Source organism: Podarcis liolepis (genome assembly GCF_965112155.1).
Source record: "Podarcis liolepis genome assembly, chromosome: 2".
NCBI classification, from domain to species: domain Eukaryota; kingdom Metazoa; phylum Chordata; class Lepidosauria; order Squamata; family Lacertidae; genus Podarcis; species Podarcis liolepis.
The window spans coordinates 37147034-37169101 of NC_139555.1; the positions used below are offsets into that span (position 1 = coordinate 37147034).

At 39.9% G+C, this 22068-nt stretch overlaps 1 protein-coding gene across 9 annotated transcripts in view; it reads right to left on the minus strand.

The window, feature by feature from the left end:
• TNRC6C (trinucleotide repeat containing adaptor 6C) overlaps nucleotides 1-22068 on the minus strand; it is a 429627-nt gene that overhangs the window by 57905 nt on the left and 349654 nt on the right. For all 9 annotated transcript variants that reach the window (XM_083487414.1, XM_083487411.1, XM_083487406.1 and 6 more), the window contains one exon: nucleotides 5631-5963. In XM_083487414.1, the coding sequence (XP_083343540.1) occupies nucleotides 5631-5963 (333 nt within the window). The remainder of the gene's footprint in view (nucleotides 1-5630; nucleotides 5964-22068) is intronic.

Sequence of the window (22068 nt, forward strand, 5' to 3'; positions counted from 1 at the left end):
AGTTTTAACAAGGTCTCATAAATTATGTGCAGAGGTGTATCTAAAATAGTGGTCACAGATATGTCACCCATCTTTAAGAAATTAAATAGCATGCACAAGTCTACTTCTCTTTAAATGCTAAGTTATTGTTTAGGCATTGCACAAAAGTGGTTGTCCTTATATTTTGGAATGTGTGTAGCTTTCCACTTCCATACCTACCTTTAATTTTCACTCTAGTTTGAGAGTTTTCCAAAACACATCTGCTTTTCAAAGTCGTCAGCTATACTACATTAAACTATGTTCTTAATTAGCAAAATATGGAACAATAATGCTCAAAAATGGTCTGAATGCACTCAACAGTTCTACTGCTGAAGAAATGAAAGTAAAGCTGCCTGGATCAGAAATCACCTGGCAACCATATGTAAAGTGCTCTGATAGAGTAGGGTATAAATAGTTTAGCAATAATAATGTTTTAACAAATATGGCATTTATTTGCATATATATTTTATGTATTAGGTAACTGATTACTGCCCATGGAAATTTATGTTGTATCTTAGCAATTTTATTATTCATTCAGTTTAAAGATATACTGGAAAGCATAAAACTCCTCCAGTTCCATTACTTCTCCTTCCTGTCATCTTTCCTTCAAGTGTACATTTGGTGCTAGCATTCTCGTTGGTTCTCCACTTACTTACATATTTAGATTTCAACAGCATCAGCACTTAGAAAATCTATCCAAGGCCCTCTGCCAAAAGTGGAGTTCTCCAGACATTCAAACCTTTGATGTGCAACCAAGAAACTAAAATCATTTTGTTTTAAGATTGAGCAGAATGTGCTTCAAAACCATATGAAACCAGATGGCAGATTTATTTTCCTATCTTATTAAAGTATTTTACTGCTATTGTTTTCATATGTTCCCCACCCAGAAATATCAAGGATAGGCAGAATTAAAAATCTAAATAAAGGACAAAGCAGAATCACACTGCTATAACTGAGAATGCATTCTAAACCCAGCCTATTTCAATCAAACCCCTAAGGTTGATGTATAACTCCACATGAACTAATCCACTAGGAGGAATAAAATAAAGCAATTTGCATAGAGGCTGCAGTATAACTGTCTTTCAAGAATAAACATATTAAAATACATAGGGTTGCACCCATATGCTGCTGAGTGTGCCTTCACCTTCCTGTCCTGTCCTGTCCTCTATAGTCCCCCACACCCCCAAAAAATCTGCTGCAGAGGGTTAGGGGGCAGGCCTCCAGAGCATATTTGAGAGTTCACAAAAGGCTGCAGTCCCATTGCACAAGTGCAGCTTCACTCGCACAGTACTGGATACAACACATGTATTTTCAATTAAAGATCTCATATTAGCTGGTAACAATTTGATGAAATGTTACAACCACACTAAAACCAGCATTTAAGGTCTAGGACTTCAGACCTTTGAGAAAAACAAACAAAGGAATGTTAAGAATTTAAGGAATGTTTCAGCATTCAGCATACCTAGAAAAGATTATTTTGCCAGCCTTAAGACTGCATAGCCAGGAAGCACAAAACAATACAAGAAGGCACAAGAGCTGGAGGGAAATGGGATAAGACTTCAACTCCAATAAGAAGGATGTTGGCACTTTTTGCTTACAAGGATTCTTAAACTGCTACAAACAATAATCAAGTGCCAGCCAATTTTTCTATCACTGTTAAGCATATTAAGGCATATAAATGAAAGAAAAATGGGAATCAGGGCTCAATTAAACTCAAACCTCACCATGATTTAGCCCCTGAAACTGTGTTTTGATTTTGACTTTACTGCTCAGGTTCCGTCCTGCTGTTCATGAATGCTTTCCTCCTCACGTCTAAAGAACCGCAGTCTGATCCCAATGAATGTGTTTCAGAGGACACAGAAGTTTCAGCTAGACTTCAGCACTGCCCCCTCTGAGTCATAACCATTTAGATTGGGGAAAATGCAAAACAGTTTACTAATCACAATAATAAAATGGATTTTTTAAAAATAACCTGAAGCATTTATCCATTTGTTTTTGGATAAGGGATTGGAAAGATTTGCACTCAGTGCATCTTTAACTCCTTACGAAAGAATGCCTCCTTCCATTTACTTACTCCAAATAAGCCTTGCATTTCATTCATACTGCCTGGGTCAGCTTTGGTAGACCCCTTTTAGCCTCATCTTTTCTCAGGCTATTATTGAGAAGGAATATATTCTGAGATCCACAAGTAATTCTTCTCAGCTATGATATAAGCTGGCCTAAAGCCCATTAACTCTCACAGGCCTAGCTCATCCTGCTACAATATCATATCATGCATTTATAGCAGGAACGGTTGCCACCTCTCATGGTTTCTTAAAGTAACAGCTGCTGAATTTTTCAGCTGACTTAAACAAACAATAACTTCAAACTCAGATTTTGAGAAATAAATTGTGTCAACATTCTGTATAAATTATTTTATTCAAACCAATACAGAGATAGAGTGGCTCACTGCCACTTATGCTCCAGCCCTAGCTCAGCCCATTTCATCAACCACACTTTCTCAGTATATAAAGAAACGAAGTGGGCTCCACAGCACTAGAAAGGGCCTTCAAGAGCAGTTGTATCTCACCATTCCATAATGAAACTACGGCCTTGACAGGATCACCTGTTCTATACACTGAAAACCCCCCACAGCAGTTAGGAATCTATCAGATTCCATCAGTCTCCAGCAGGTGGACCATCCTAACTGGTTCCCCACCCTTGCAAGGGAGAATTGTCATTGCAAGTCCAAGTCTCACAAAGAAGTGGTCTGACCATGATAATGGAGTGATATTCACCATCCTTTATTTCCAGACCACCCCTCTCCTCACATGAAGTGAAGACTAAATCAAGATTATGCCCTGTTCTGTGCCTTGGACCAATGATTATCTGAAACAGGCCTATGGTTGCCCTGAACTCCCAAGCTGAACATAAGGAATCCTCACCATGCATACTGAAGTCACCCAAACCACCTCTCTGGGTTCCTCCAACACGACAACCTCAACCAGTTTGGTCAGGGAGGCTGTTGAATAACAAGACTATCAATGTCTACCAGCCATGATGGCTGCATGCTACCTCCACAATCAGAAACCATATGCCTTTCGATACCAGTTGGATAACACATTTTAAAGGCTGTAGAATATTAATTAACCAAAGGCTAGAGAAGATTTGGCAAAATTATAAAAGGAAGACTCAGAAGACCTAATGGTGTCAGACAATGATTGCAATGCATAAACAGCAGCTTCTTAGAAAGGGAAGAGGGCTATGTTCTTCCCGTTCCTCTACCTCAATCTGGAGGTAGGTCCACGTAGGTCCTGCTTGCAAACTTCACAAATGGCTGACCACTGTTAGAATAGGAAGTATTTAGAGCAAAGGACTAAATGGCCTTTTGGTCAGATACAACAGGGCTCATCTTGCACAGAAAGCCCCAGTTCAATACCTGGCATGTTCAGGTATTGCTGAGAAAGAGACCAGTCTGAAACACTAGAAAGTCACTGCCAGTCAGAATAGACAAAGCAGAACCAGATGAAACAATGATTTGACTATGACTGCACACATACTATACCTTTGAAGCAACTCTGAAGCACATTCTTTCCCTTCAGAGAATTCTGGGCATTGTATTTTACTCCTCACATAGTTATAATTCCCAGCAACACTTAACAAACTATACTGCCCAGAATTCTTGGAGGGCAGAAATGTGCTTCAAAGGTATAGTGTGTATGTAGCTTTGATGTAAGACAGCTTCATGCATTCATGGACAAATTCTGCAGACAGCTTTCCTCAAATTGGGTTGTGCAGGAGAACAGCTGGTAGTATGAAATGTTTGCATCATATCTACATATGCCATAAACTAAGAGTGGGGGACCTGTGACCCGCCAGATGTTGCTGAACTCCAGCTTTCCTCTGCCTCAGCTAGCCAATCATGGATGAGAGGAGTTGTAGCCCAACATCTGGACAGCCACAGGTTCCCCACCCCTTCCATAAACAGTCAAAATTTAAGATTTCTCAATAAGCAGTGAGCTGTAACTGCATTGGAATTGCTGGAAATAGGCAGGAGGGAGGCTGATATTTCTTGCTTGCCTGGATGTCCAGTTAACTCAAAGCAGAGATGAAATGCAGCAAGGAGAAACAGATGGGAGTGGATCCAAGCAAGTGGATAAGAAGCTGCTGCACAGAGGTTAGAGGAGCAAGACAGATATTTGTGACTGAGCAGAAGATACAGAGAGTTTAGAAGGGATGTGTGATTTCAAATGTTTCTGAAGATTGGTTAATGAGAAATATTATGAAGCATTACTTGAGTGCATGTTATATATTTTCCCCATGACAGCCTTCTATTATGAGAACTGAAGATTTGAAAGGAATACCTGAAGTCAACCAAGCATGAAGCAAGATTAAATGTTGCGTTATGTTTTCCTATGTGGGCGACAAATAACTATGAAGAAAATTAATGTTGTTATTGTAACAGTGAATATTTTAAGATTTTCCGCATTATGGCTACATCAGAACAAACCTTAAAATTATTCACATGTAACCTAGCATGAAGCCAAAGTCCATTGAGAAGGCAACATTGCCTCATGGCTTTAGGACACTTATAGCTTCTGAACATTGTAGCAAGGATGCAGCTCTGACAAAACATAGTAAATCAATCTACCAATTAACAAAATAAAGTGAACAGGCAAGACTCTTCAAAGGTGTGCGCCTCCCTTTAAGTTACAGATTAACTGTAAGGCCTCCATATAGCATACACTTTAACTTATAGGATCTGCCTATCTCAGTACAAGTATATTCAAGAACAATATGTTTCAGTGTCTACTCAGAATGAGGTATCAAGGAAGCAAAAGCACCATAACAATTATTTAAGCCAAAATATACTTCAAGATGTACGGACTCAGAATGAGCTGAACAGCAATCATCACTTGGTCCATTCAAGATATACAAGCATCAGGCTGTGAAGGCTTTGGATAAAGGAATGCACTCTTCCCATGGAGATCCACCTTCCATTTTGAGAGTTGTATTCCTTTTGTACACCATTTTTAGATATATATGATTTCACAAGGTTGCATCCAACTAAGTTCTAATAAGAGTAGACCCACTGAAATTGACAGACATGGGTTTAGTAATTTCAGCGGGTTTACCCTCAGTAGAACTTAGCTGAAAACAACCACTGTCTCAATTAATTAGTCCTAGCTGTTGCCTGTAGGAAAGCTTTTACAATTACAAGCTGCTTCTTGCTAACTTGGTTTCAAGACTTTTAGTTAATTACATTTATATTCTAACCTCTCATGGAAGCATGCATGGGCAATGTTCTCAACTAGAGTATGGTAAGCAGAGATCAGCAGTGTTGAAACAGGCAACATTTGGTACAGAAACAGCATGTGACTACTGCTTTATAAGCTACCAACATGGCTTTATATGAGTGTTTCTGAAGAATTAAGTCTCATTTCTACACTCCTCGCACATACTTTCTAGGTGAATGTACTCCTGCGACCAGAGAACAGAACAAAGTCTTCCCCTCTAAATGACCACTATGTTCTGAACGGGAGAAAGGCAATTCTGAGTTAAAGGTTAACTATTTAATTGAGAATCTGAACAGGTTCTCTTCATGCAATGCATTTCCCAGCATAAATCCTTACCTGTTGGGGTCTGAGTTTTACTGGGGTGGTGATGTCCACCTACTCCTGGCTGTGGAGGAGGACTTGCTCCTGCTTGTCCAGTACCTTGCGCTGGGCTCGTGCTGATCAGAGTTCCAGTAGGCAGAGGCTGGCCTCTTTTTAAGAGCTGCTTCTGTTCTTGTTGGCGGAAGCGTGGAGGCACCTCACGAGGCAGGTATCGGGATGCAGCTGGCTGCTGCCCATTGGCAGATGCACGCTTGCCATTGCTATTGTTAGTAATAGTGCTGGTGGAAGTACTGGTACTGGTACCGGCAGGTTGGGGCTGGCTTAAACTGGTCTTAATAGGTTCTGGCACTGTTGAAAATGAAAGATCAAGAACACATTTATCGGGCGAAAGAATTAAACAACATTCTTTTTAAAACACAGCTTAATTGAAAGTAGACCTCAGTCCACCTTTGTACATTTGTTTTAAATAGAAACTAAGTAGTTTCCCCCAAAGTATGTGTTATGGAAAACCAACACATTGTACATTTAAATGCAATCATTTTTCTAAAAAAAATATTTATTGGCAACATCGACTGATTATGAAGTATGAAGGGATCGTAAGTGATGTGCATTTAAATAATTTTAGAAACAGGTCCCTAATCCATTATCATGTTCCCTAATCATGGCTCCACAACTAAAAAGGCCCTGTCTCATATGCCCATCTGCTTTCTGCATATGAAGGAATGCAACAAAAGGCTTCAAATGCTGATTTAAGTGGAAGGCCAGGCACATATAAGATGAGGCAGATTATTGAGAGATTTAGAAGTCAAAACCAGTACTTTGCATTGGACCTGGAAACAAATCAATAACCATCACAAACGAAATAATATATGTCCCATATTATATGCATTTTGAACCAACTGAGGTTTCTGAGCACTCACACAGAACACCTTATGTTACGATGGCTTAGAAAAACTTCATACAGCATAGTAACAGTTCATGCAGATAAAAGTCAGCAAATCATAGTTTGGTATAGTTTACACACTAGGTCACAAATGTTCAGGCAGGCCTAGGTACCAAGTTGTTAGAATAATCTCAATATCTTCTTAACAAATCACAATGAAGACTCAATTTGTGCCTTCTCATAAATGTCAAACTTCACCTCTTATCTTGTAAATCAGCTGCTGTTACATAGGTACAAAAAGAGATGCCATTCCTTCATACCCTGCTTCTCTGAACAATTACAGAATAAAAATGAGCTTAAGTATTCTACAAAATTCACAGCAGCCCTTGTGTTTTACATTCTTTTCAACTTCATTTGTAAAGCTCAAAGTCAATGTGCTGCACTACATATACAGTACATTTAACACAGCCCAGGAATGTATACTCTGGGAATACAGATGAAATACTGACTTTGTTTAAACCTCTGCAGCTGCTCAAAACTAGAAACATTTCCTGGGTTTTTAATTGGAATGAAACCAAAGCTAGATCCCCATTGTAGTAACATTATCCAAGAACAATGAAGTATCAAACAGAGAAATGCTTGTACTGTATTAATCCCCACCCCACCACCCCACCCCCTGTAACCTGCTAAGGTCAATATCTAGAGATAGAGGAAATCACAAAGTAATTGATGGGAAAGTATAACATGACTTTTTTTATCCACAACTGTACCATTAACCAGCTAATGCAGCAGTATTTGCTGCCAGAGTCAGGCTCCTGGAAAATTTTAAGCAATGTGATCCTATTAAAGCAGAATGTGTGTGGGTGTTTACTAAAAGGACTTTGGGGAGGAAATTAGCCAGTTTTACTACATTAATTACATTGCCAAATACAAATGTTTTGTACCATTTAAATACAGTGGTACCTCAGGTTAAGTACTTAATTCATTCCGGAGGTCCGTTCTTAACCTGAAACTGTTCTTAACCTGAAGCACCACTTTAGATAATGGGGCCTCCTGCTGCCACCGCGCAGCCAGAGCACAATTTCTGTTCTCACCCTGAAGCAAAGTTCTTAACCAAAGGTACTATTTCTGGGTTAGCGGAGTCTGTAACCTGAAGCGTATGTAACCTGAGGTACCACTGTACAGACATCTTCTATTTTCTATTTCCTCCCTAATCTGATCTATTAGAAATCAGTTTCTTTTTAAAAGTTACAGCTAAGAACGTTACCCAGAGATAGTAGTCCAAAATGTTAGTGCAAATTTGATGTGCAATTTCGTTCTGTTGCCACCTCGCCTTTTCTACAACACTTCTTTCCTCCCCATTTTTAATTTCCAGTATGCTCATCCTGTACCACAGGGGTGTAGAACCTGTGGCCCTCCAGATGTTGCTGGAATACAGTTCCCACCATCCCTGACCACTAGGCATGCTGACTAGGGCTAACAGGAGTTGGAGTTGAGCTGGAATAGCTCAGCTGGTAGAGCATGAGACTCTTGATCTCAGGGTCATGGGTTGAAGCCCCACAATGGGCAAAAAAGATTACTGCAGTGCAGGAGGTTGGACGAGATGACCCTTGTGGTCCCTTCCAACTCTACAGTTCTATGACTCTATGATTCTATAAAATAGGGAGGGCCACAGATTCCCCACTACTGTTGTACAGGAAACCATAATATGATGGAGATCAAGTGTGTGCTGTTGACAGCTAGGCTCTCAAGCTGCAAATTCTAATAGTTTCCACTTTGTGGTCCCAAAAGCCCACCTGGCTTAACTAGCTTAAATCCTTTGTGGGTTGTACTGTCAGCATCTGTCAGTCAGGCACAGAAGGAGCTGCCCTTTCATGTGCATGCATGTGTGTGTACACACACACACCAAACCAAAGTTTTTTCATATTAATATATGTTTGATCAAAATCTCTCACATTCTGACAGGATAGTCTGCATTTGGGAATTTCAGAATTCCCAGTGTTTCCAGTGTACACCCTTCCTGGCTTTAATAAAATCAAAAAGGGTGACCAACATGATAAGATTGCATTGAATGTGAAATGCTGCCATGGTGGCTTAAACCACAATTCAAAAAAATCTATCCATTCTTTAGGACTGCACTCCTATGCGCACCTCCCCGAGAGTAAGTCCCACTGAACTCAGTGAGGCTTACACAAGAGTAGACATGCCTACAACTGCACGTGCAAGTCTGCACTATTTTCTCCTTCATTCAACCATTTGCCACATAATGAACACATCCAGTTATTCTACAACTATTATGCATTAAACCATTACATTACCATTGTACGCTCCCAGGCTTTTATTCCCCAATTACTCCAAACAAAAATAAACCTTTCCCTTGTACAATTTCTCAGGTTACAATCTTCTCTTTGGTGAAAGCCATTTGTTCACAGGAGACAGCACTTCTTTAGGCTTTGAAACAGAAGACATTGCATGTATCAATTTCACACACAGTGAAAGGCTAGTGTTTATACAGGGAAGATATTAGAAATTGTAGATCTCTATGCAGGGTTTTGAGACAGGAAACCAAAATTGTAGGAGGACTAATTCAGAGGTGAATTCTGTACCATCATGCTAAATCTTTGTTGTCTGGCTTTTCTTATTCAGACCTATTCACTTATTTATATCAGACACGTGCGCACATCCCAGTTATGATGTGTGCCTCAGACCTGCCCTCCAGATTTCTATCAAACATGTCACACATGCTAATCTTGCCTGAAGTAATGAGGCCAAACTCACTTGGTCTGCGCCTGATTCTCTGGCGCAGAGCAATTGGGAGTCTAGCAGTGAGGGGGTGCTCGTGACACAATGCAACTGGCAGCCCACATGAGTTATCAGAATGGCTGAAAGAGCACAGAGTGCCAGTCAAATAAAAACATGGCCTTGGGAAATCCACCAATTCCAAGCACTGATCTAAGGCAGACTTTGCAGAAGCTGCTGTTTGATTGTCCTGCAGGAGAAAATCTAGAAGCACTACTATGGTTAAGTAGAAAAGCACAATGACAACTGAGAAAGGCAATGGGCTCCACAAAGAACCTAGATATGGTAAAGAATAAAAGCAATAACATGTTTTATTTGTACAGAGACAGCCTCAAAACAAATCAAAACAAAAAATTGCACAATGGAAAGGAAAATTAAATAGCAAATGGATTTGAAGGATAATATTAGAAGCTAAATGTTCCCTTTTAAATTAAGACAAAACTGAAGAATAAACAATTCGGCTTCTCATCAACGCTGTGCACATAGCTCCCATTAGTTTTTAAAAAGCAGAAAATGAAAGAGGCAGTCTTAAAAACTATTCAAGACAACCAATCCTCTGTTAATTCTCATTCAAAGGGTCAGTTTGGACATTATGCTAAAGAATTATATGCTTGGAGATATGACCCCAGAGTCCAGCAGTGACCAGGATCCCAAATTAGACGTTACAATGTCACTGGCTAAAGTTCCTGGATCTGAGCCTGGTGTTGATGGTCAGAAGACTACTGCACCCAAGGCCGGCAAGCAAAAACCTGCTGAGCTAGTTCTCACAGTTTCAGGATCCCAAGAGCCAGGACTGTGGGGGATACCTTTCCCCAGATCTGAGGAAATAAATGCTTCCCACACCACCTCACTAGTCCACAGCACAGACAGCACACAAGGAGGGAGGCCATGAGGTGCAAGGTCTTTAGGTCAGAACTTGGCCCCTTTCAGAGACTCCAGTTTTCCAAAAGCAGATGGAACCTATGAGAAGGGGCTTAGAGGCAGAAGTTCAAAAGGCTTCAGTTCACTTCTAAGCCTTCCTGAAGCAAGTTGTTCACTAGGAAGTTTCCTTGGAACGGTAGCAACAGACTCATCCTGCTCTGTGGGCTTCATCATGGGATCAGGACAAGATGGGACATATTGCTAAAACTCATGCTCATTTACATCCCATCCTCCTGTCTGGGGCAGCTATAAGGAGGAAAGCAGAAGTATTTGCTTCCAGTTTCAAATGAACCAAAGTTCCTTATTATTTGGGAACTTGAAGAAATTCTAGTTAGTGAAGAAGCCCGGATCATATACCAAGGGTTCATCCTGGCTTGTTTAAATTAATCATAGTTTTAATCAGGGCATTTTTTTTAAACAGAACTCAGTTCCGGCACCTCTCAGGTGGGTGCCATTGCCTTTATAAGAGAACAAGGAAGGTATTCATGATGAGTTCCAGCACCTCTTTTTCTAGAAAAATAGCAGTGGTTTAAACTAGCCATAGTTTCAATAACGACAGAACAGGGGAGGTGGGAGTACACAAGTCTGAGGCTCATTTGCTTAATCCAAAAAATAGTTTAGTCTTATGTTCAAAAAGGCACTGCACCTGCCTTTTAGACATGCTTCTCTATAAAGTAGATATGTGCCACTTCAAATACAGATTAACCCACATTCAACACTTGCTTGATGATGTTACATGCTGATGGGCTTTTGCAGCAAAAGTCCTTCTGCTTTACAAAATATCTGATATGCCTTCAAAGTATTTTGTTTTGCTTAAATACATTTAGCAGCTTGGTGGTAGACTCTGCTACTGCAGGTGACCTTTAAGGAATACACTTACAATGTATAGCATGAATTAAATTGACTGCAGTCCCTCAGGAAATGAATTTCAAGCCAGTCTTGTAAAGGAGTATTGCTGCTTGGAAGGACAGGGCTTCTACTCATGAGATTCTGCACAGCCAGTAGTGAACTGCATTATGCAGCAAGTGAGGGAGGTCTTCCAATTTCCATAAGCTATTCTGCTTTTTAGAGGTCTAAACTGGTTAGTACTTACCTGTACCCAAAATTTCAATCTAAACAGTCTCTCTTCTGATGAGCTGCCTAGCTGTGCTTGTGGAGGGGGGGGGGAGAGAGTTAAACCAGTAGTTGCTATAGTACTTTATTTGCCTTTTTGTAGAGGGCTTAGGAAATAAACACCAACAAGAAAACCTTTGAGGTAGCTATTTCAATTCCACATAGAAACATGGTTTGATACCACAGGGTATCAAACCATATCAAACCAACTCAGCTCTCTGGAAATAACCTCTCCCACCAGACCACCCCAATGATTCTTGCAAGATGCTATTTAGTTTACCAAGGTCATCATTAGCTATGTGAATGTATGGGGGGGAGTGTACTCTCCAAAACATTGCCCAGATTTGGGAGGGGTGGGACTTGCTCTCCTGGATTATATGCATTTGGCAAAAGATTTTTTGTTTTTGTTTTTTTGAGATAGTAAACTTTTCCTGGCATAGGTTCAAATTAGATAATATTACAAGTTTGCATTGTCTACTTAGAAATCAAACTCAAATTAGCTCAGTTTTTTCTTGCCAATGCTGAAGGTATTTATATTGCAGGATTCAACCAACAAAGAAGAAAGAGGTTGTGCCCAACAGTTTGAGCGAGTCTCCTCCCACAAGACAAACTCTTGCAAAGTAGCTCACTTGTTGAGCCCTAGGCCCAAATGAGCAGCAAAGGACAACCCCAAAACGGTCAAATAAAAATTGTGACACACACACCACCACCCCATGTCACAGAAAGCACTCTAACACAGAGCTGTTCTTCTTCCAGTCTGATAACTGAAAGAGAACTGAGCAGAAAGTTATGAACATTGACAGTAAGGATTTGGCATGTGCCAAAAATCTAGCCTAGCTTGAGAGATATTCCAAATGAGCTAAGCTATACACAGGTACAGAAACCCAATGTGTGATTGCACAGAGGGACCATGAAAAAGAAAGATGCCAGTTGCTCTTTACTAATTTTCTTAATATGGTCTCAGATAATTGCAAAGTGGTAAAATGAATCAGAGTGGAAACACAAGTGTTCCTTGTTTATTTCTGCAAGTGATCTATAAATTGTGTTTCACTGGCCCAACAATAGTGTCATTGACACTTCAATTTAGAGCCTTTATTATTAAGGCTCTTGAAGGATTCAGTGTTATACAGGCAACACTAGCACATCAGATCTCTACATGTGTATCCAACTCTATGGAAAGGAACATGTTTCTTTTTCAACCAAAGGGTAATAGACTGTCTTTAACAGTGTAATAATTATAACTTTTTCCCTAGCCATATGAAATAGAAGCTAATGAGTTGGAATGGAAAGGAATTCAATGTCAATACATCTTTTAAATCTGGATCTTCTGAAACACTGATAGCAGTTGAACTTGTGTGTTTTTTCTGTGCTACTTTGCTTCTAGTGTGCTATTGCAAAGACGTATTTGATGGAGAAGCAAATACCAAAAAGGTTTCTAACCTATTAAACAATGAGATATGTAATAAACAAAAATCCTACATTTCAACCTTAAGACTAGATTGTGCCATTTCTTTAAGAGCCTCTTAAAGGGCACGAGCAGTAGAGTTTTAAAATATGCAAATGTATTTAAATATAATCAATCAGTTAAAAGCTATAAAATGATTTTAAAAACTAATCAGTTGACAGCACTAGTTAGAAATAAGAAGGTAATCAGTCTACTAACTTAGAATTAATGTCCTCAAAAATATTTATGAGAGCTGATATTTTTCAATAAACTATAAAAGGATTCTGAATGTATCCTCACACAAAAACAGCCCGCTTTCAGGTTCATTAAAAGGCAGGGAACCACTTAATAATAATAAAGTCTTTCTGCCAAAAATAAGGTTCACTTGATTATAGAATTTCGAAGAGAGGCATTCAGCTACATCACCAAGATAAAGTAAAACCTTAGACATCACAAATGGCTTGCTTCCAAATGATCCTGCTGCTTTGGGTATCAGGCATTTCAATGATTTGCATAAGGTATTTTAAAGCAACAAAGCATCAAGTTGTAACACATACTAAAATAAAATCCTTTACATGCAATTTTATAACAGCCCTCACCACCAGCTAAGTAGCCGTGGAGATTTCCTACAGCATTGTGGGAAAGTGCCTGCTGCTTTGAGTGAATGCATTAGCTTTGCTAAAGCTTTCTTTACTGTGTAGCAGATCCAGTGACTGACTCATAAACTGTCAATTGTTAGAGAGCACCTTTCTTGATCTAAGCGGTACATTTGGGAAGGGAGGGCTTTCTTCTGAATGCACAAACACTCTCACACATATATCTAGCAAACTTTATAGAATGATACAACACGGCATGGCAGCGGCTGTGGTCAGTGGAGGCTGACTAGAACACTAGAATGCTGTGCACCACACAGTTAATCAGCCCCAAGGGCCAATCTGCCAATCTACAAAAAGATCTTGCCCGTTACACAAGAGGCTGCCTGTCTACCCTTTCACCTGAAGGTAATATATTGCCGTTGCTGTTGTCATTTAAACAGCTCCTTGAGATACAGAAAAGAAATCTAGTCTAGTGTCATCATGATGCCATTGAGAAGATCAGCCCACTTTTGAGCACTGCATTGTTCATTTCTAAATGACAGGATTTCATGCACTATTTTGGTTTCTAAACAACATTCAAGAACTGCAGACTATTTCATTTTCAAAATAAACAGAGCAGGAGATAACTCCGATACAAAGAGAGCTCAAACGTGGATTTTAAGAGACAAAACCAATACTACCTTGTGTTTTTATGATAGATATCTATTTGTAATACAGCACAAACGCTTTCCACATTCTAAACAAATTGCTTGCTGCTAATAATCACACCATACTTAATGGTATCTAACTTCCTAATCCAATTTTAGAGAAACAAATCCAATAATTACTTACATATGCTTTTTAATGATTACAATCTCAGAGGAATCCCAACTCTACACAAAAGCATTAAGAAATTGTATATGGATTTTATTAATGCAATGAATGGGATCAGTCACCCAGATTTCAATTACTACAAAAGCTTTTAAGCACATTTCTACAACAGAAGGAAGGAATGCATACAGAAGTGACAAAAACTGCTTAATCCCCATAGTGTTGATTTCTCACTGTTTTAGACTTCCAGTATCATCAGATCAAATTCTGTACTATGCTCTCTTCCACTCCTAAAATAAAGGAACCCAACCCCCTCCAAGCACACACAAAAACCCCTTGCATTTCTTCATCGGCAGGAGGAAAGAGAGGTGCAACACAAGAGAGTATTCTGGAATAGGAACAGTTAAACCCAGCAATGCATTCTTGGCCACTGCTGTGACAGGATTTATTTACAGCTTCCATTAAACACAGCAGCTCCATTACAAAGTGCTGTATGTGAGAAGAATTTTTGATTATACAATGCAAGTGCCGTACTGCATAAAACATAGCATGCCAACGTATTCCCCCCCCCCACCCGTAATTGGTTTGGGTCATTGTTTGATGGGTTTATGAATTCATTACAGGAAACAGATGGATCCCATAAATCAGAGCTATTCATCCAGCCAATCAAATGGGCAATTCCCCCCATCTCCTCCTCCCTCCCCCCCGTTCTTAATGAAGCCACTTCCTTCGTGTCCGAAACTGTGTATGGTGTATAGAGAAAGAAGTTGTTAAAGCAACCTCAAAACAGGAACAGGAAACAGGAAACACCCTTTAAATAAAACCAATAAGGTAATCACACCCACAAAGAGGTACCCCCCATTGAAGCCAGATACAAAGAAAAGAACTTACCCAGTTCAGCTGAAACACAGGAACTAAAGCAGAAAGGGTAAAATGTTCTGCTTTTTAGTAAGTTCTGTTCTTAAGGGCAAGAAAACAGTTTTATAATGGAAATGCTTATTTTGCCCCCCATTCCACTTTCAGATGGTGAATTTTTATTCAGAAAATTACTTCCTTTGTCTACTAAACTCTCAAGTTTGACAACAGTGACATCTGCTGGTAAAAGTGAAGGTATCACAAATGTTACATAAGTAATGTTTCATATGTAGGTAGTTCTCTGCTATGTCTGTCTACACACAGAAAATTCCAAATCATGTGTAAAACGAAGTTTTACACTAAGTGGTGCTTTTTAAAAAAAATGAACAAGGTTTGTAATTTCCCCTCAACCCTGCTGCTTTAAAGATTTTAGTTACAATCTTCACATCTCTTTCTCTAAAATAGCACCACTGAAAGACAATAAGGCTGTTCTGATTTATAGATTCAAGATTAATCCAGTCCTAAGCATTTAGGATGATGACAATTCCACTGGTTTCAAAAGCAACTTATTGCCACATAAGAGTGCACAGAGATTTAGAAGATGATGATATCAACCAAACTCTTTTGTTTAAACACTCACTTATATATAGACAGGATACTAAGATCATTTTGATATAAGCATCTAGGTTTGCTTGCTGTTGCTTATGTTCCATATTCTATTAGGATGCGGGGGTGGGGGCAGAGGTGACTTTCCATTTAGATTGTGGCCTTTACAAGTTTTATATTACAAAAGTAACCTTACACATGACACAAGACATAAAATCCAGGAAAATCTATACTGGCAAATGGACTTTTAAATGCTTTCAAACAAGATTTTACTAAAAAGTACTCTTTGGGGTTTGGTAAATTTACAAAAAGATACTTAAATTCATGTATTTACTTATTCATGAGGAAGAATTCCAAATGCCACATTTACACGTCTGTTTTTAGCCCTTGTGCTCAACTGTGACAAGCTCTTGTATGGGTAAACATTTTCAACGAATTAGTTCAGTTATGCAATTTGCCATTCGCATGTCCACCTGGGGTGCGTAGAGGGTGCCTCCTGATGAACATTCATGTTTTAACCTGCACCTACAGAGGCCAGAGAGACAAATATCCTAACAAAGTACTACTGGTGAAGATTTTAGCATAACTCCTAAGAGGCATGCTCTCTTTCCTACATAAGGATTTGTATGCAGAATGTCTTTCCAGTTCAGTTCCACTCACAGATTCACAGTCTTTTCTATCTGTGGGTCTTAAATCAGAGGGACAACACATCAGTTTAGCCTGTTCTCATCTGAATACCTTTTTAATGGGCCTCAAGGTGTGAAGCATAATTTATTCTGAAAGCGCACACCAAGACATATGATCATCAAATGAAGTTGGTAGATAACTACCCATCCTAAATGGCTATTATAAAACAGTGAAATTTATTTGCCATCTATTCAGCAGCTTTTGATTCAGACAAATTAATTCCTAATTTTTGTGCTAGAGAAGCTGCTTGAAAATATGTCATCCAGAAAGAATTTAAAACCATCAGTGGGATACCAACATTTTATGAGGAAGCCATGGTAACTTATAGGTTCTACAATGAATGAGTCACAAATCACATTTTTCAGAGGGAGCATTTCCTATCACTCAGTACAAATTACACATTTTCACTTGAATCTGACTTGCTTATCCTTCCTCAAGCATATAAATACAAGTACACTAAGAATAGCATTTAATGTGTTGCACTTTAATTTTGAGAGCTTCAAACATTCTGCTTTTACGTATACTTTTCTACATTAACAGCCTCTCTTAAAACTGGGCTTTTAAAAATCCATTATTTCTGCATCTCTTCGGGATCCCTGGAGATGCTGCTATCATACCATCTATATTGAATCTTCGTAGAACATATGGAACCAGGGTTGCTATCTGGAAACAGAACTTATCTATTTCTTTCTTTGTTAACTAGCTTAGCTGTCCTGATACTATGTTTCCTATTGCCTCATCAATAACTGTCCTTATGGAAAATGGGTACCTATCCTTAACACAGCCCTTCAGAATGCTGATGTACAGGAATAGACAGACTCTAAGCAAAGCACTGAGAGGGCCAGGAAAACTGGTTATATAGACCAACCCATGTCTGTGTGAGTCAAAAGTTATTTAGCTCCTTTCCTTGCAATAGTGAATTTGGCAGAGGCCTCCTCTTAAGCACCTCAGATGGCGTCTAGACTACAGTTTGCTCCACTTTGATCTTCCATATTGAATCATTTATTGCAGAAAAATGAGTGCAGAAACTGGTAAAAATGCAGTGATAAAATTAGAGCTGAGGTTCCCCAATACTGAATAAGATGTAAGGCCCACCCACAGGCAAAGGTGAGTTCCAGTAGGAGGCGTCATCCTTATCAGGTATGTCTCCTAGCAGCATCTGGCAAACTGCAAAACTAGAAGCCATTCTGACAACTTTGCCCCAAAGCAGGTTAGTAGCACTGGTTTCTTCAGTAAAGGTTGGAAAGCTGCCTTTTTAAGGCAAAGTGAGGCAGCCATTCCCATCCTTCCCACCCTCCTGAACCAGTGTCCCAGTGGTAGCAAAGCCTGATTATTGTTGGCCTTGATGCCTGTGCTGCACCCCTTAGCTGCCCCTGCTGCCAGACAGTGGTTGCCAGAGCAAGGCAGCAATATGCCGCTAGCCTCCCAACACTGCTTTTTCCCCAAATGCTGTAGGGGTGGGGCAGCAGCAAGGTACCCCAGAACAGCTGTAGAAACGAAGTCGGTCCAGTGTTCCCACCATGGTAAGTTGTAATGAAGCTACAGCTGGAGGCCAGCTCCACAGTGCTGCCCACTTAAGTCTTCAGGTACAGTGGATGATCTATGTTGATTCAATAATCAACATAATAATAATCTATGTTGAAGCAAGGCTCAACTACCAGTAACAGTGACTTTTGTATGTGGAATTCTGGGCTGGAAGTCAACCTCAATCAGTAAAGATTCTGATTTCATCTGTAGACATTTTGCTATCTGCGCTAACTTACACAATTAGTTGTCTGCATTCCCCAAGCATCTTCTCTACATGAGTGGGTTACAAGTAAAAAACCATCCAAGGAACTAAACCAAGACCATCACTCCCAACCCTACATTCTGTCTATAAGCTGGGTCTAAATAACCCCAGCAAGCTGTAAGAAATTGTGTATCTGAACAGGAAACAAATGCATCACAAAATACTCATTTCAGCTGAAACCTACCAAGCATAATTTTGCTATAGCGGCAGCAAAACAGGAATAAAAAGTAGTAACTGAAAGTATCACCATAATGGCAATATTTAAAAAAATGTTTCATTTGTCATTTAAAAATAGTAAATGTGATTGGTCCTAGCTCAAGCCAAGTATTATTCCAGTCTTCTGCTATATCACTTGAACTGCATCAGCTTCCTTGTACAGCAGCAGTCTGTAGTGCCACAGCGGGGGCAGAGGGCACCCAAGTGCTGTTGTATTCATTGCCAAGATCAGCATTCTGCTCTGCCATCAGCAGAGCAATCATCTGTGTCAGTGGGCATGCAACTGGAATTGAGTTTATTCAAAGAGATATAAAAGGCCAGAGATCTAAGCCAAGCAAAAGGTAATAACACAATGGTGGCATCTTTGACACTCCTGTCACAACACCTCATTCCAGGCCAGCACAAATAATAATTCCAACATGATCCTGCCATGTAGACTTGACGGGTTAGAACCAAAGCTGGCCCAGTTCCACAGGTATGATGATATCATACAAATATTAAGTCTCAAACTTTTCAGCACCACTTCAGAAGCAACACAAGAAGATTAGGCTTCTCAGCATCAAGGTGTCTGGTACATTTTTCAGTCTCCAACTCTAAGGGACACATTCTATGGTGAAGCCAAACATGAAGATAGCAATAAAATCAAAGATCAGTCAAAATAGGTACTTTGCTATATTTCACTTCACATTTTCTTTCTGGCAATTCTTTTCTTATTTCCAATACATACACACTATCTGCTCCTAAAATTACAGGATCATCTTTTTAAATGTTTTTAATTCAAAAGAACAGTGAATTTCCATAATACCCATACAAACTCATAATCTCATGGTTGTGGGTTCAAGCCCCACATTGGACAATAGATTCCTGCATTGCAGAGGGTTGGACTAGATGACCCTTGTGGTCCCTCTACAATTCTATGATTCTATGAAACTGCTCTAAATCTAACAGACTAGGTATGGAGAAAGAGGGGAGCTTTCTGTGAAGCAGTCAGGTTCCAAGATTGCTCCATGTTTACCATCTGCTGTGAGAATCATGTGATTGGAAAGGACCTCAAAGATCATCTAGCCCAGTGTTTCCCACCTTGGGCCTCCAGCTGTTTTTGAACTACAATTCCCATCATCCCTGACCACTGGTCTTGCTAGCTAGGGATGATGGGAGTTGTAGTCCAAAAACAGCTGGAGGCCCAAGGTTGGGAAACACTGATCTAGCCCAGGGATGGGAAACTTTCAGACCTCCAGAAGTTTTTGAACTCCCAATTTCAATTGGCCAGACAATATGGCCAATGATCAACCACGATGGAAGTTGTAGTCCACTAAATTATGGAGGGCCACAGATTCCTCACCTCTGATTTACCCCAACTCCATGCCAATCAGGAAATCTGCTACTGGAGTATCCCCAATAGGTAGCAGGGTCAGCCTAAGGCATTTTTGCACCTGAGATGGACCATAAAATGGTGCCCACCCCTCTGGCCAAGGAAGAAGGAAATAATGAAGATATCAGGAACAAGCAGGAGGGATCAAATCAACCTTACCCTATGGCTGAACTGGGAATCAAAGGTGGGTTCAGGTCCCAAGAAACCCTGCCATTTCCCCCATAGGGATGGGAGGAGACCAGCAGTGCCTCCTATTCACTGAGAGGCCGCTGTGGAGGCATCATTGGGGGTGGGGTTGCCTCAGGAGAAGACAGATCTGGCCTCCAAGTAGTGTGCTGCAGTTGCTGCTAGCAACACGGCGGCAGCAGTGGGCGATGCATTTCTCAGAGGCTGAATCTGCACTCCCTGTGGATCCTGCTACTCAAGGTGGTCACTGTAGCTTGCCTCATGGACAGGCCAGCCCCAAGAGGTAGCCATCCAGCCTCTGATTAGAAACCTCTGTTAGACAAGTCCACCACCTTCCAAGGCAATCAGTTCTACTGTCAAGATGCTTGCAATGTCAGAACACTTTTTCCTAATATGTACTCTAAATCCTCTTTCCTGTAATTTGAACCCATAGGATCAGGTCCTACCTTCTGGAACAACAGAAATGAATTACTCCATTATCTATGTGACAGCTCTCAGATATGACTATCATATGAAGATGACTAACATATTACCTCTTAATTTTCTTTTCTTTATGATAAACATACCCAATTATCAAGGAGTTGTGCTGCCATAGATGTGATGGCTATGGGAAAAGGCAAGACTTTATGCAGAGCAATTAAGCAGTGCCTCCACTGCCAAACATGCTCACATATTCAAACCTACCAACAAAACCAAAATACCTAGAGGTTTGCTCTACAGACCAAACAAAAGCTGAACTTCTCAGGATGCTGAGAATTCTGCACCTTATACACAACTCTGCAACTGTATTGTTCATGGCAAAGAATACAACATGGTGTACTATATTAAACATGTCGCACATCTTTGCACCAAGAAGCAGAAGGTAAGGACATAGGTATGTATTACCTGCTATAATATGTTATAATAGAGTATGGACTATGTTTTAATGTCAGCCAAAGCAATTCAATTTTCAGAGGATTCTGAAGAAATCTGTAAAAAATAACTGATCTATCACAGGAGATGGAACAGAAAACACATGAAGAGATTGTACAGGGTTCCAGTTCATGAGGACAATGTATGAGGTCTGAACATCAGATTCAGCTACGTTCTGAATTGAATCAGGCTGAATTGGTTAATTTGTGCCCTGCCTCTATCAGGTTGAAGCAGCTACAAATCAAAACAGATAAAGTTGTCCCAAATCAATCTGTAGCAATTTGTGCTGATCTGTAGCTCAGAAAATCAAACATACCAGCTTCAAACTGTTGCAACTATTAATTACAACGCCCTATAAGGAATATGCCAAGGTGTGGAGAGGGGGTGAATGATCTCACACCACCCAACACTCTCCAATCACAGGACTTTGCCTAATATGAGCTACAGGGCTAGTCTAGAATGCTATCATTCTACCCAACACTCTCCAAGTTCTATCTTTCCAGAAGTGTATGGTGGCGTGAGATGGCATTTGTTTTCTGTTCTTTCCAATAAATCCCAGCTTCATCCTTAAAAACAAAAAAGTCTGTCTTAGTATCCCACCCCCTCCAAAATTTGGCTCTAGTTTTTAGGTAAGGTTTATTTACAGCTGTATTCAGTTTTCTGTGTCTATCTTTATTAGTGCTTAGCCTTGTGTGTATATTGTGAATGCATAACACAGCCTAGTACTTTATTATTATAGCAGTCAGCCATACCCTTGAGTTTTTCTGATTGTTGTTGTTGTTGTTCTTTCCAACTGCTAAGCAATTTAACAGCCTAGTTGTCGGGTGGGTCTTTGCTAAGAAATTATTATTATTTGGCCACCCACACCTTGTGGGCATATTAGCCAAGCTTTTGACTACAGTATCATCATCACTATTATTATTTCCCATTACCAATCACAGTGAATATTATTAAATATTTCTATTCTCCACCCCCTCATTCACTCCTGCTGCTGGCAATCTACCCCACTACATGAGATGGTCTCTTCTGTGACTCCAATGAACTTTAGTTTTCCCTCATTGCTAACTATCTACCTCTCAAATGACTTCTGTACTTGTATCATTTCACTATCATTTATGCATAGCTTTATCCTGATGCTGCTTGCCTGTGCCTAGTATTCAAGCCTTTTATATTATTATTAAAAACCCCTCAAACATTTTCAAAATTTTGATGGAAGTCCCAGGGCAGACCGTGGTTTTTTTTAATCTATTTTTTGGGGGAAAAA